The sequence below is a fragment of the Limanda limanda genome, chromosome 5, assembly GCF_963576545.1.
Source record: "Limanda limanda chromosome 5, fLimLim1.1, whole genome shotgun sequence".
Classification (NCBI taxonomy): Eukaryota; Metazoa; Chordata; class Actinopteri; order Pleuronectiformes; family Pleuronectidae; genus Limanda; species Limanda limanda.
This window is the reverse complement of record NC_083640.1, coordinates 7,411,288-7,427,687: the sequence shown is the minus strand read 5'-3', so window position 1 is coordinate 7,427,687 and position 16,400 is coordinate 7,411,288. Positions and strand designations below refer to the sequence as shown.

The 16,400-nt window shown below is 39.7% G+C and overlaps 1 protein-coding gene across 3 annotated transcripts; it reads left to right on the top strand.

Moving 5' to 3' along the window:
* Positions 1-1,546: 1,546 nt before the first annotated feature.
* Positions 1,547-16,230, top strand: ulk1a (unc-51 like autophagy activating kinase 1a). 3 transcript variants are annotated; one of them, XM_061071340.1, is made up of 27 exons: positions 1,547-2,057; positions 2,149-2,241; positions 2,332-2,373; positions 3,812-3,844; positions 3,935-3,971; positions 6,225-6,392; positions 6,479-6,552; positions 6,650-6,751; positions 7,704-7,762; positions 9,374-9,456; positions 9,543-9,593; positions 9,687-9,775; positions 9,884-10,043; positions 10,141-10,198; positions 10,342-10,416; positions 10,602-10,727; positions 10,835-10,974; positions 11,525-11,616; positions 12,139-12,260; positions 12,525-12,631; positions 12,942-13,067; positions 13,487-13,641; positions 13,750-13,925; positions 14,030-14,148; positions 14,405-14,562; positions 14,684-14,819; positions 14,945-16,230. In XM_061071340.1, the coding sequence occupies exons 1-27, from the start codon at positions 1,968-1,970 to the stop codon at positions 14,986-14,988; spliced, it is 2,715 nt and encodes a 904-aa protein (XP_060927323.1). In that variant the 5' UTR covers positions 1,547-1,967; the 3' UTR covers positions 14,989-16,230. The 3 variants fall into 3 exon arrangements, with proteins under 3 accessions (XP_060927323.1, XP_060927324.1, XP_060927321.1); XM_061071341.1 differs by having other exon boundaries at positions 12,136-12,260; positions 13,753-13,925; XM_061071338.1 differs by having other exon boundaries at positions 12,136-12,260.
* The last annotated feature ends 170 nt before the right edge of the window (positions 16,231-16,400 follow it).

Below are 16,400 nucleotides of genomic sequence, written 5' to 3'. Positions count from 1 at the left end.
AATATTTGTAGTATTTCTAAGCTTGTATATGGCCATCAGTGATTGTTATTTTATGGTACTATGATTTATGCTTCCAGTTATCTTTATTAAAAAAAAACTGATTATGACAAGAAATCTGTGTTGTTTTCATCAAAAGAGTATTAGGATCATGGTCACACAGGGTTGTCCACTCACCAGAAGGTCGTGGTTTGATCCCTGGTGATGAGCGGTCCAAAAAAATCTGGGATGTTTTCAGCTTACAGGAATTGTGTACAGATCCTTGCATCCTGCAACATGAGGCTATGGAGGCGGATGGATGGCAACACAATGGGCCTGGGGTTCTCATCTCGGTATTCTCTGCATTAAAGAACTGCACATTTTAGAGTGGCCTTGTATTGTGACCATTGCAAATATGAGGTGCTCACCTTTGCTCTCAAATTTGAGAGAAATACACTTTTTGTGTGCACAAAAGAAATCTCTGATCTTTGAGTTTAACTGGTGAAAAATGTAAGTGTTGCATTAACATTTTTGTTGAGTGTACCTCCAATATGAATGGCACAATCTTGCACATTTGGAGCCAGAGTTTGCGCAGTAGCGATTGGAGGATGGAGCCTTGGTAGCAGGATCCTATTGATATACGCCTTTGATCAATCATGAGACAGTCTTAGCTGTCAATGATGACATCGCACGTCATGATATCAACAAGTAAAACCAAAAATATTGGAAGAATTAACATTTGAACATACATCATTGTGATGATAACTACTTAAAAAGACAGAAAACATATTTGAGAAAAATATATTTGACGTGTACTTAGATTTTTTAGGTTGGTCCATCTCTCATCTATTAACATGGAGGCTGCAATCGACCTATATTGCAGCCAGTCACCAGGTGGTGATAAAGAGGCTTTGGCTTTACTTTGGGAAGCTGTAATGTCGTCCATCTTTATATTTAGTCTATGATGTTACAATTAAATTGTGTGAATTATATCCTTACTTACGGTTTATTTTTAGTACAAAGGAATATGCATTCTACAAAAGTTAATATAAAGTTAATTTGAAGTGACAGATATGGAGACATTATACAATTGTTATTATTATTTGTATAATAATATAATTATTATTATTATTAAGATTTTTATTATTATTAAGATTTGTGAACCTGGTTTAAATAGAGTTTTTGTGCATACAAGTGAATTTCCCCAGTGTGGGGTCAGAAAAGTTATATCTAACCTATTTATCTTATTTTTGAACTTTTAAAATACTCTACGCGTCAGACACACAAAATAAATTATTAGTCATGCACTCCCAAATAGAAACATCCGCCATATTAAATTTGAAATAGTTCTTTCTTCAAATAGTTTTAAGTGTAGGGTTACTACATTGACATTTACAATCACAGTGAGAGGAAAAAGACACAAAAGAAAACAAACTCTGAAAGCCAAATTCTAACATTGAATAGTGACGGTACGAGGTGTCCCTGAATGCACCATGGTCCCAACAGCTGCCTGGCTGTTTGCGCATGCGCGTGTGGAGCCGTGGAGCAGATGGTAGAAAAGTGAGGAAGACTGAGGAAGACACATGAGGAAGACACATGAGGAACACAATAATATCTTAGCTCAGCCTATGAACACTAACAGCATTTAGCAGCTGCTGTTAAAACCTGTGTCAGCTCCACAGAAGCGTCAGAGACTTTTCTTTATCCTTAAACAAACAGCGGCTCGATTCTATTTTCTTTTCATTCATATTTTTTATTTGTGCGCAGGTTGTTTTAACTTTTTGTCTTGACGGAAACTTCGTAATGATGTCATCGATTGACACCGAGTGTGAACCTGCTCACGTCTTTTAATCAAAGAAATGGGATTTACCGGCACCAGCGACGCGTGGTGGGACTGTGCGGCTGTTGTCGTTGGAAACTCAAGCTCCTGAAGCTGCACCTGAACGCGTCTGTTTATTTTCTTGTGTGTGTTGTGTGATCATTGTTTCGTGATGGAGTCGGTTGGGAACTTTGAGTTCAGCAGGAAAGACCTGATTGGCCACGGTGCCTTCGCTGTTGTGTTCAAGGGAAGACACAAAGAGGTAACGTTTGTGTCCCATACAGAGTTTGGTCTGTGTGTTATTGATGTACCTGATTATTATAAATAAAAACAACTTCTTATCCTTATTTCAGAAACGGGACTGGGAGGTTGCTGTGAAGTGCATTAACAAGAAGAATCTGGCCAAATCAAAGTCTCTTCTTGATAAAGAAATCAAGATATTAAAGGTAATAACACTTTTTAATGCTTCCATTCATAATGTGTCTGACTCTCTGTGCTCACTGTTTACTGACATGTGATTTTCTCACCTCTTCCAGGAGCTCAAACATGAAAATATTGTCAGTCTTCTTGACTATCAGGTAAGAATCTCTCCTCTCAGATCAGACACGTCTGCTGTAACTACACAGTAATACACACACTGTGCAGCCTCATGCTGCAGATGTTGACATGTGATCATGCTGTGCAGATACGGCTGCTGGATGTTGTAGTTTTTCGCAGAGCTGACAGGCCTCAACTGCAACGGTAGTGTTGAATGGAAGTTTTCTCTATCTTTAAAGATTGCATTGGTTTAGCCTAAATTTAAATGTAAACATCTGTAATGTGTTTTACTCGTATCCCCTTAGATCATTAACTTTAAAAACAAGTCACACGTCAGTCAGGTCGTTAACCATTTGTGTGGTGAGTTTGTTTTCCTCTCACCTTACTGTCACCTGCCAGACAGTCAGACGTGGGATTACCTTCTCTGACAGATGGCAGGGTGCAGCCGGTTAAACAATGGCTTTCAGAGCAGAGGCCGGTCTCCCAGCAGACACCAACAACACATCAAGGATCATGACTACAATTAGAGATGAGGTGCTTATTCACCTGGTATCTACACAAACTTTGCTTCTCTGTTCTCTGGTACCATGGTAATCACCATAAGGTGTTTTTATACCGTATCATGATAGTGATAAACAGTCAGTAAGTTTCACTCCGACACTCAGCGCTTACTAGCTTCTAACTAACTTGGTGACGCAAAAGTAGTCCAACTGATACAGAGTCTTGGAGGCCGATGCCGATACTGATCTTAGGGAGGAAAAAAATGTCCCCAACCTATATTTACATAATTGACAATGATTCCTAAAAATTCGTTATCAAATCCTTATGACAAAGAAATGTAATTACAGCGTTTTTACAGATATTAAAGAGTTTATATTAAAACATAAACTTTATTATACACAACTGTAATTAAAAGAAAACACAAAAGCAAGGAAATATATAGAACTTATTATCGAAGTAATTATTTAGACAGTAATAACTTTTGTATCAAATGTAAACACAAAGTCACATCCTCAACCGATACTGATATGTCTGTGAAAGGCTCATATCAGCCCTGACTATCTACTGGTCCCAATGGGATTCGACTTGCTCCCCCTCTTTCCTTTCAAGTCCGGACGGGCTGACACCCTAAACTTCTCACACCCCGAACCCCCCCCGTCTCACCTCGCTGCTCTGTCGATATTTCCAATGCTAACACGTGAGGATCTTGTTGGGATAAAGTTTCCGACGCCTGCGTTAGCTGCTGTCAGGGAGGGAGGGGGGGCCCCAGACTTTCTAGAAGCTCTGCTGGTGACCGGCCAACTCAGGGTTCATTAAGTTCAAGCAACGAACCAATGTCACTTCTTGTGTAACGTGCGGGCACTGACATTGATTTATCATTGGTTATAAGTAATGTATTTATTATTGTTAAAGCCATTTATCATTGAATGTATGTAATTTACTACTACGCTGATCGTGTCTATTTTATGTCATTAACAGGAAATGGGAGGATCTGTGTATCTTGTCATGGAGGTGAGTTGCATTAGTAATGGATGGTGTCAATCACATTCACTATTAAACGGACAAAGCTTCTATAAAGACATTTCCTGTCTGTCTTTTCAGTACTGCAATGGAGGCGACCTGGCTGAGTACCTTCACTGTAAGTATGATAGTCACATAGACCCAGTGGTGTATAAAGTACTTGAAAGCCATACTTGAGTAAAAGTACAGATATCTTACCTGAAATTGACTTCGGTAAAAGTGAAAGTCACCCGTCAGAAAATGACTTGAGTAAAAGTCTTAAAGTAGCTCATATTAAAAGTACTTAAGTATCAAAAGTATCTGGTGTTGAAATATACTTAAGTATCAAAAGTACAAGTACCAAAATTAAAAATGCAAAGTGCTTTTTATAGTAGGCCTATACAGACACAAAACAACCCAAAATGTTTCTCCTCAAGATTTATCTCAACTGACTGAAAAATTATAACAACAATATGAATATAATGTATGTAATGTATAATTTTACAAATTTTGAACCCTAGATGAGAGAGAGAGAGAGAGAGAGAGAGAGAGAGAAGAGAGAGAGAGAGAGCTGCGTCAACCTTTGCCGCTCAAGTAACGAGCCAGTTTGAGAATGTAAGAAGTAGAAAGTACACATATTTTTGTTCAAATGTAACAAGTAAAAGTAAAAAGTCGTCAGGAAAATAAATACTCAAGTAAAGTACAGATATGTGAAAAATCTACTTAAGTACAGTAACAAAGTATTTCTACTTCGTTACTTCCCACCACTGCATAGACCTTATTATAGTCCACATCTCACCACAGTGAAAACTTTCCATTCCACCTGCGGTCCAGGCATAAAGAGGGACACTGACACCACTCCTCAGTGTTGCAACAGAGCTGTTAGTAGTAAACACATTTGGAGCAGCTTACTGTACTGGCTGGTCAGTGTGGCTTTTAAGAGGCTTGCCGTAGCTTTTCCTGTGTTTTGAATGAATAATAGGATTTTGCCAGTACAATGACAGAATTCAGGTTTCAGTTTGGAACAAGTCCGATCACTAATACTCAGAGGTACTTGACCCAGATGAAGTTAAAACCCTCGTCTTGACCTGGAATCAAGTTTGTCATGAAGAATGTGGGTGTAGTGTTTGAATTCTCAGATGATTCTTTTCTCACTGGACTGCACCGCTGAGAATTTGCACCACCTCAAGTTTCAAACCCTGTTTTAAAAAATGATGATGTGAGGTGAGGTGTGGGATTTATTTCTTCCAGGCTAAATATGTCTCATTGGTGTAGGTGTTTCTGGTGAATGGCTGATGTAGTGTGAGGGTCTGCTGCCATCATGCCAGCATCTCTTCTTCTGTTGATTGGCCCATTCTGTGCCTCTGCTAAGACGACACATCCAGTTATTTGCAGCACAACACTCAGTCACACTTGGCAAGGCTCACGGAGCACCCAAATGACCTCACCCATCTGTCACCCACTTATCCCGTGTGCTCCGGTGGAAAAACACTGCTGGTACAAACACTGGGCGTATGAGGGAGGAGAGGGTCGCCAGCATGTCACACAGAGAGGACATGTTTTCCAAATGAAGCCTCATCATAAACAGACTTCTCTTCCAAGAAGACCGACGCAGTAGTTAGAGGTGTATATCTCCTCCTCAGATCACATGCTCTTTCATAGAATTGGAATTACGTGTCTCACATTGAGAACGTCTTCAGTAATACCTATGTAAGACATTCACTCACGCTACTCAGGGAATCAGGTTAACACAAGTAAAGTGAGAGTGTGCAAAAGAAATAAATGAAATCTTGTTTTTTAAATCAAAGGCTGCAACTAACAAAACATTTGTTATTATGAATCTAAATAATAATCATAATCCCTCTCTGAATTCATTTTTGGGTTCTTGAATATTATGATATTGATATTCATTATTATTTGTGCCAAAGCTCAAATAGACATACTCAAAAAGGTTGTTTTATATTTTAAAATTTAAAAAATGTAGTTTAATTACTTAATAGTCTGAAAAAGTAAAAAAACACAGCTGAGATGCAAAAATGGGCAAAAATCTCAATACATCATAACTAATTGGTTCCCTGTTATCACGAGTAATAAACTACTAACTTGCCTGCTGATGGAATAACCAGTTTAACTAGTTGGATTTTTATTGTTGGTCAGACAAAATAAATAATTGAACACTACTAAACACTTTGTTTACATTTAGCTGCGGTAACTTTCGATGAGCATGTGTCATTATTTTTGTATTCTATTGATGACTATATAATAATGTATTTAGTTAAATAATAGCACTTATACATTGTTTTATTAATGTGATAGTAGGTTGCAATATAATAATCCTTCCATATACTGCCATGCTGACTGTTCTTATGCATTTCCTCCCTCTGATCCACAGCCAAGGGCACGTTGAGTGAGGACACTATACGTGTGTTCCTGCAGCAGATCGCTCAGGCCATGAATACCCTGCAGAGCAAAGACATCCTCCACAGAGACCTCAAGCCCCAGAACATCTTACTCTGCCACCCAGAGGGCCGCAGGTCCAGCTCCATCAACATTAAGATAGGTAATGACATCACAGCACGCACCAATGCACCCAAATGCACAGAGACACTCCTCTCCATCCCTCACTTCATGTCTCTCACCCTTCAGCTGACTTTGGGTTTGCACGTCACCTCCAGACGAACACTATGGCAGCCACTCTGTGTGGCTCCCCCATGTACATGGTGCGTATTAAAGCTCTTGCACTCTGATGTCCTGTGCCAATACAGTGTTAGTTCACCTTGTCTCTTACCTGTGAGCTTTTTGTTTTTCTGGACCCAGGCTCCTGAGGTCATCATGTCCCAGAACTACGATGCCAAAGCGGATTTGTGGAGCATTGGTACCATCGTGTACCAGTGTCTGACTGGAAAGGCACCATTTCATGTAAGTGGCACTTAAAACCAATACATGCAGCATCAGTCATTTTAGGTGTTTATGTAAATAGGTGTTTGCTGAGGTTCCTCACATAATTACCAATGCTCATTTAGTTGTTTTGCTTTAGTGTTTAGAGAGGGCCGACTCATTGTTGTGAAGACAACACTTGACATGATACATCCCTTTCACAACAACATGATCCTCAAAACCACCTGTCTGCTGGATGACACTCTCACACATATCCAGTGTTCATTGGAAAGTCTTGGAACAGCTTGACTACTTGTTAGGAAAGAGCCTTGTTTATAGACTGGGGCATGAGGAAATGGCTGTGAGCCATTTCACTGAACCCAGAGTAAATAGTATTTCACAATACTTGGTATTAGTTTCTGCCATTCATGTGGCTGCTTAGATGGAGCTGTTGTTTGCAGTTTGCCTGAGCCCTGATTTATTTATTTTTTCCTTTTCCTTTTTTTTAAACAGTGAAATTCCTTCTATTCCCATGTATTAGCAGTTAAAGACTGAAAAAAGGGTTGTTGTTTACCTTTCGTCCCTGTTGGGGTTATTTATGTTGTATTTCCTTGAATGTGTTTCCCTGAGAATCATAGGGAAGATTGACTTCTATTTCTGCCAGGCAGATTAGTGAGTTGAGATAAGTCCAAAGGTCAGAGTGAGGCTAGCTGGTGATGATGTTGATCATGATGTTTACTGAGCTGGCTTTCACTGGCATATTCCAACATTCCACTTTGTTTGATCATCAAACACCCACATGTTATTTCTGTTCAGATCCTATGCACTTTGGCACGAATAGTTTATTTTATATTTGTAATGATGCAGGCAAGGAGATAGACAAACATTTCACTTTCATTTATTCATTGATTCAAATGACTGTTTGTGAGGGTGCTTTAACTTGCATATGTTTACAAGTTAAACTCATCTTTTGTGTGTTTCTGTACGTGTATAGGCAAGCACACCACAGGAGCTCCGTCTTTTTTACGAAACCAACAGGAACTTGTTACCCAGGTGAGTGCACCCACCAACCCACAGCATTATCAATGTACGTACACAATAGAGCCCAAGTGGAGTTAGAGTAAAACACCTCTGCTGCCGATACATGCACATCATTGAGAAAGATTCTAAAGATGTTGTCATCAAAAGAAAATGAAGTAACCTTAAACTTCCTAATAAACTAGGATGGCAAATACCTCCACCAAGGCCCAACAGGCCCCTTGTGAAACTACATTTCAATTCATGATTTTATTTGGATCTGCACCACATTTCACACACTCTTAAATATCAGTTCCCTAAACATACTTGCATTTTTTTGTTTAATCAATTTAATTTAAAATAGTATGCGTTCTTAACTGGCCCACACCGCATCATTCTACCAAGTTTCATGTCAATCAGTCACGTAGTTTTTGCGTAATCCTGCAGCTTACAGACAGACAAACCAAGGCAGACGAGAACAGAACCTCCATTTTAAATATCAATGCACATGTTTTCTTCAAAGTTTTCAAATCGGCAAACGTAAACACAGAAACTGTTTGTGAAAGGTTTTTATCGGTGACTTTTTATCGGCCAACAGATATATCAGTCAGGCTCTAATGCTCAATACACTCAGGAAGAGGAGTGTAAACAGGCTTTACAGGGACACCTGCTCAGTTTATTAATGTTAATGATGTTCACATGCACAGGGATAGCCTACAAAGCATAGGCTTACACACACTCACACCCATGCACACTTACTGTAGCTAGCTACTGTAAATAAATCCATACCATTACTAAAGATAGTCCCAGTGTGGAAGGCAGTGATAGAGACACCAACCATGACCGATCTGAATGTGGTATCCTAACCCTAACCCTAACCCTACCTATGGTATATATGTGTACAGTATATGAGGAGTTAATTTGTAAACTGAACTGCTCTGTTGTGATGTTAATAAATACAAGTTTCTTGACAATCAGTTAACTTGACTATTTACAGTCATTATCAACACTGGAGCTCTGATGTTTATGAGCTGAACATGGAAAGTGTTCAAAGAGAATCATGGATTGTTTGTCACTGTTTTCATGGTGCACTTTATCAGACTGTGTATGGCTCGGAGCCATGCTTATCTTCTGCAGTGATAAAGCTGGGTGATAAGTCGGACCCTGCCTGTGAGGGCAGACATGGTTTGTTGTTTTCCTGTGATTCTATATATAACCTGCTCCGAGCTGCCAGTTTGTGGCTTGCACGGCTATCATTTTCCACATGACCCACATAGCTCAACCCGGGGACACACACCCACTCACTGTCTCTGCCGACTCGGAGTGTGATGATGCCCTGAGGTTTGCACTGAAACCATGAATTAAATTAACAGTTCACATTTGTACAGCTCACTCTGAGCTTCTGAAAAACCACTGACCTAAATATAATTTCTTTTAAAACCAGATGTATCCGCGACAAAATCACAAAAACACACTGAAGCAGCAATTTGAAAATATCTGTATCTAGGAAACACATACTGTGCGTCACACTGTGAAAAGACTCTCATACATCTTGGACATGTTTGTTCTTCAGTGTTTTGATTTTTGCAGTATTTATTTTAATAACAGTGTTATTAATCGAAATGGGAAACCTTTGTATTTTCCCAGCATCCCAAAGGAGACTTCTCGTCACCTAAGACACCTCCTGTTGGGACTCTTGAAGAGAAACCACAAAGAGCGGATCAGCTTTGGTAAGTCCCTGCCGACTCAAATTCAGAACCCTGATCATTTGATTTATAAAGCTTATTTTACATATACATGTGCTTTACATGTGCAGATGAGTTTTTCCACCATCCTTTCCTGGAGACGAGCTCCTCCTCAAAGAAATGTATGTACTATTTTCTGGTTTATTTAAGTATCTATCTATGTATAAACATAGGTGCATTAGCCAGTCTCCTAACACAACAACTTATTTTGACAGGTTCGCCTGCTCCCATGTTCTCCCACCCCATCTCAGGCCTGGGCAGCTCTTCAAGCAGCTCCTTCACGTCACAAAGGGCCTCACCTCAAGTACATACTGCTTTCTCTTATAGACTGATAGAAAAGAAACAACTTGGGTAAAGATGTGAATTTTGAGTTAAACCTGATCAAACATTACTTTTTCTCACATGCTCTTAGCATTCCGATGGAGAGATCCAACAACTCAAGCCTAAAGCGAGGTACTCCCCAACACAAAACACAGCTGACTTCCTCCTGCCGAATGAAACAGCCAATCAGGACAGTGAGACCACCTCGTCATACACAGAGGACTACGTCCTGGTGCCTGACCAGTTTCCCAGTACGTCCTCTTACCCTCACTGTGTAGACACCTGTTACTCTTATTACACCAATGTTTTTTTTACATAAATTTTGACTTTCTGTTTCACTGCTTGTAGGTGAGTACACATGTGAACTGGATGTTGGCTTACCAGAAAGTTGCCTCATATACAGTGGGTGAGTTGCAAATATACTACATAGTAGAACTATTGGACTGCTAGATGTATTAATATAAACTGATATAAATATATATAAATAATTATTCCTGATATATCACACAGATTTACTAGAGCAAACACATTATTTAACATTCTCTCCAGGAGCCCAGTCGGAGCTGAGCGAGGGCCCAGGCCTGCAGGAAAGACTCCTCTCCACCCCCCCTCTAGGCCTGTTGGGTAAGAGAATCACTCAGTTTATGTATTCAATGTTCTTTATGATCGATGGTGCTTTAATAGCATGTAAATTTTGCTCTTACTTATTTCCACTACTGTCTTCCTCTGAGTTACAAAACCACCAAAATCATTCCTAACTGCTCGTTCCTCTGTGTCTGATCCCTGGGCTCTCTCTTTCATCCACATAGCAAGCCTGTTGAATTGGTCGGGCGTAAGTGCAGCGACTCTGTGCCCATTCCCGTCCCAACACAGATGCTAAACTATCAGCGCATGGAGCAGAACCTGCAGCCTGTTGCCTTCCATGGCTCCAGCAGGCATGTACAGTACAGCCTTTTAGCTGATTTACCTCTGCACCTACTCCACCTCAGTGTCTTACAACTCTCTTCTGCCTTCGTCTAACTATACATCTCATATCATCCAGGGTCACACCGTCCAGTGCAGGCAGCAGCGGTGAAAGCTGTGCACAGTTTGGAGGCCGTAGAGCGGCTGGTACAGGATTTGGCGTTAACTCCCCAAGACTGGGAACAGGAGTAGCTCACCCTCAACAGGGCTCCCCTCTAGGTAGGCATCTCCATCAGCTATTGTTTAACCTGTCTGGGGCTGGGCTTTTCCATACAAGTGAACTAGTTTATCTTAACTAATCTGTGACGTCAAGCAGCTGTTGATGTCATTAGCAATTAATCAATCTAAATTACATCACATATTCGATTCTGAAGTGGTGTTAACTCTGATCTACAGAATGTTTCTTTTACCGCAACCATGTTGGTCACACGTCTGCAGCCCGACACACTCCATAAGAATTTGTCAATGTGGTGTCAATTGCTGCTTCTTGGGCGTTAACAAAAAACTCCACCACCTGATTTATGTCTTGTTCATTACATTCCCAGAGAAGTTTTGTGGTTAAGTGTTTGTATTGGATTTTCTGTGTATCCACATTCCCTCTGCCTGACTCATCTTCTTTTATTGAGGCCTTTTGACAATAACCAGTGAACATGTCTAAGCTTGATTCATTCAGGGTTAGTGTTATTGTTTTTCAGAGCAGTTAACACTCTTTTGGCATAATTCATTAGTTATGCTAACAATTTAATATCTCTAACCCTCTGTATTCTAGTGGGAACCACCCCAAAGAGCGCAGAGCCGGCTCTCCCACTCAGCACAAGGACTGGACAGTTCACTGGCTCACCTGGCGCCTTTGCTCCCAAGGTCAACTTCTAAATCATTATTTTATAATTATTAATATTATTTATTTGTTGTTGTTGTTGTTATTATTACAGAACAAACGTTTTATAACCTACACACCATCATGTCAGGCACACTAGTTTCTTTTCACATTTCTTGATAATTGAAAAACTGAATGTTGATTTATTCTTTATACTTTGTATAAGGGCTAAGAATATTAATAACTTTAATTATATTGTACCCTTAAATTTAAACAAGGTTCACAAAGTGCCTTGGCAGACAAAGCAGACACATGATACTCAGGGGCACTGGCAAAAATGCATTCACACTGACAAAAAACATTTAATAGATAAAAGCAATAAGAGGTCAGCATCACGTAAAGCAGTAACTACAAATATATTGAACAGTAACGACGAAAAAAAAGAAGATGACATTACATATAAGCAAATAAATACATATAAAAAGCTTGTTCTTAAATCAAACATCACCTAACCATACATGCTTCTGATTAAATTATGTGTCTGAACTTTTGCTTTTGATCAGCAGGTTCAGTCGAGACTGCTAGACAGGATCAGGACGGTCACAGACCTTCAGTCATTCGACCTATCTGCTGCTCCTCAGACCAGACACAGCAGGAAATCTACCAATAAAAACTACCCATTTAAAAGGTGAGAACATGATAATATAATATATATAATATCATATATATATATATATATATATATATATACAATTATTGATGTAAGACGTATAATAACATCCTGCAAAAACATTTGGGATGGAAAGTAATGGGAAATTGTTTATGTAAATAATCCACATATAATTGAGACCATCATGACACCTGGCACCTAGAGATGTCACATGGTGTCACATGGTGTCTGATCAATTATTAAATGCTCATGATGGTGTCTCTGGTTGTATTGAATGTCCAGAGCCCTGAGCACAGGCAAGCTGTCAGATCTGCTGCTGAAGGCTGCGTTCGAAGTTGAGGAGGAAAGTGACGAGAGCCTCAACAGTGAGAAAAGCATGGAAACAACAGGTACCAGAGCAAAGTAAAACACAAAGAGACCAGCCCTGTTTCCTCTGATAGTGTTTGTCTTTGTTCGCCAGTAAAATCCCATTGACAATGAAATCAAAACATAGTGTGAATTAACTATCATAGTTGTATCAGTACGGTGTTAATATGCAGTAGTTACAAAGCACCAATTTTAAAAGGATAGTTCACCCTCCCTTTAAGGTACTTCCTGCTATGACCATGGTATTTACTTGGCTGCAGTTTAACTGGACTACATCTTTAAGGAGGTCTTGACCATTTGACTTTTAACTGTTTGTTTTTTCTGTTCCTACAGCTCCACCTACTGGTTATAGTAGAGGATTTCAATGCTCCGACAGCCCACCTATTGCAGTCTTCACTATCGGTTCTCCCTCCAAAGGAAACACTCCTCCTGATACCAGGATGTCAAGGATACACTCAGGTTGGTGCCCTAACTACCTGAACATTGACCAAATATTGAGGGGACTTATTGTGTTGTAGGATGTTTTTGAGAAGTCACTTAATTACTTATTTTACAGTTATGAGTGATACAATAAGGCTGTGGTTTTATTTGAGTGTGTTTCTCTCTAGTTTGAGATAATTTAGACCACTTGTTAGAAGGTGTAATAATGACATAATGACATCTAAAGCACAACACAAGAACTGAGTGACTTTGTTCACCCGGATTTGAAGATTGGTCACGTTAAAGAAAAGCAGTTTTTGTAGATATAAGTTACAGTCTGTTGTTCGTAAGAAAACTGTCCAAAAACAATTTTAGGTCATTATTATAGTCCTCAAAGGTGCAATTTGCTACTCCTATAATGATTTCAGCTGTTAACCTGTATTTGTCCCTAAACGCAGGTTCTCCCTCCTACATCAACTCAGCCTTGCTGCTTAACAGTCGCCTTCTCCAGAGAGAAGGTCATAGAAACAGTGAGAGTGAAGCGATGGACGCTTCTCCACACAGCGGTCTGCTCTTTCACCCTCCAGAGCTCGCGGTAGATACGCTAATGGAGGTACAAAATAAACCCACTGATGAAGCTGGCATTACGTTAATTTGCAGATGAACATAAAATAATACAATTTAGATCACACATCCTGACACAGTTTGGTTCTTTTCACAGCAGGCCCACACAGATACCCTCAGTGACCTGCGCTTCACTTTGGCTTTTGCCCACTGTGTCATGGAACTGGCTTCTAGTAAAGACCCAGGGCTGGATGTCATCAGCAGTCCTGATGTTTCCTTTCTGGAGCAGAGCCTGGTCACAGATCAGATCAGCCTTTTGAGCAAAGAATGGAGGTGAGAGCCATGAAGCTTTAAGCATTTCATCAACATGTACGGCAGCTTGCTTCCTCTACAAGTCTTCAGGGAAATGACTTTCATTTTTTGTGTGCATATTCCAGCTATGCCGAGCAGTTAGTATTGTACATGAAAGCTGAAGAGTTTTTGTCATCAGCACTGCACACGGCCAAAGAGAACATCAAACAGAACCGACTCCTTCCCTCTGCTACAGTCAAACAAGGTGAGACCAGTGATCATCAATCACCCATTTTGTATCGGTTGTGTTTAACACTCATAGTTTTTACTCACTCGAGAGAGAATTTTTTTTTTAGATAAACAAAAAAATTCAGCGCATTTATAAATGCAAAGAGTGTCTTGATCTATCCAGGTATTTCTGGTGTGGTAGTCATTGAGAATTGTTTTGCTTCATGACCAGGATGAGTTGATATTGATTGAAATATTAAAGTGTCTCTGCATTCTCGATTTCCTTTGTACAGTGATCCGGAAGCTGAATGATTCCTATAAGAACTGTGTGACCTACTGTCGCTGCCTCAGTGATCGCCTGCAGACTTTCTTGCTCGACAAACAGAAGCTCATGGACCGTTTCAACGGCCTCACAGCAGAGAAGCTCATCTACAGCCACACTGTGCACATGGTGAGCTCACCTTACTGAAGTACATGTTGGTGTCCACTCCAAATCAGATTAGATCAAGTATACTGTATATTTAGCATGTATCTTTATCTTAGGTATAATGGGTTTGTTTTATCGCATTCAGGTGCAGTCTGCTGCTTTAGATGAGATGTTCCACTATGGCACAGCTTCAACCCAGCGTTACCAACGAGCCCTTCTGCTGATGGAGGGTCTGTCCCGAAGCGTCACAGAGCAAAAGGACCTCGACAGCATAGATAAATGTATGTGGCAGCCTAACATGCTTGAATCAGAACACTTATGAAAAGGTTTACCTTGTCAACTCACCCACGTCTTGGCCAAATGTCATTCTAATCCGAGTTGTTCTTTATCCCTGTGTTGTTTGCAGGTAAACAGTGTATTGAACGACGCCTTTCTGCTCTTCAGACTTAACCGAATGCACAAGCTCTACACCCGTACTCACAGCTACTGGATTATCTTCCCTCATCCCTTACCTGCGATGTAGATGAATCCTCCTGGACTGACAGTACACACAAGCACTTTGATCTTTCTTAGGGGAAACGACCACTGGAGCATCTGCTCTAATCCCAACACCCAGTCTGTGAACTTCTCATAAATGCACAGAAAAGACTGGAAGTCCTGTTTTGTACACATTTGAGTGTAAATTGATTGTTTGAATACTTTGATAAGGTAATTTGTGTCAGTAGTTAATGTGTTACTTGCTGTTCATTTATATATTTGTGTGTTGTTTTGTGTTTTGCACATGGAAGTATCGGATGAAATAATAACTGATTTTAAATGAGTTGTACTTGAAACATGGTGACAGGGTGGTCCTGTGATTAGCACTGTCGCCTCACTACAAGTGAGGCCGGGTTCTTCAGCTTCCTCCCACGATCCAAAAACATGCAAATTGGATTAAAAGAAGACTTTAAAATGCCCACAGATGTGAATCGGAGCATAAATGGATGTTTTTCTCTATATATCGGCACTGTGTTAGACTTGTGACCTTTGAAGGTTGAACCCGCCTTTCGCCCAATGTCGGCTGGCATTGGCTCCAGTCACCATGCAACGCTCTAAGGATAAGCAGTGTAGATAAAGGATGGACGTACTTGAAACACAGATTGATAAGTCTTTTTTGTACTTGAGGCATTTGCATTATTTGTACAGTAGTAGTTCATCGGCAAACAGGAGTCAATATTCTGGATGAGATGACCAAATATTGCCAATGTGTAGCAACATAATTCTGTGCTTGCTTTTTGTACATTTTTCATCACAGCACATTAGTAGCTGTAAATCATACTTGTCTCACACTCATATAGACAGTGACAATAAGTAATATTTTTGCTTTATAATAACAGGTTCAATGATTCTCAGATGATTATGTACATGGTCATTACATTTACTACAAGCCACATATTTTTGGTTATTCTGCTGTTTGAGTGAATGTGTGAACTTTTTTACTTTCTTTCAGTTGTGCTACTTCTGATTTTAGAGGTATGAGTTATGATGAATGTAAACAGTTAATTGTGGATTCATTTGTACTTGATTTCTGCTTGATACATTTTATTGTTTATTACAATCACACACTCAATATTTTGTGAAAATATTGGTGTTAAAACGGAAGTTTGTTAGAATTTATCAAATTGCCTTTTCTACTTTTGTTTGATGACAGCCAGTTAAACTTGCCAAAATGAGTTGTTACATACTGTGTTGAAAATAAATATTTATTGTTAAAACTATGGGCAAGTCTGTTTCATATGCTTTATTAATCAGTGTTTCCTCTGTTTACTATATTATTTGACTATTATATGACCTTGTCATTACACCTCATAATGAATACCATG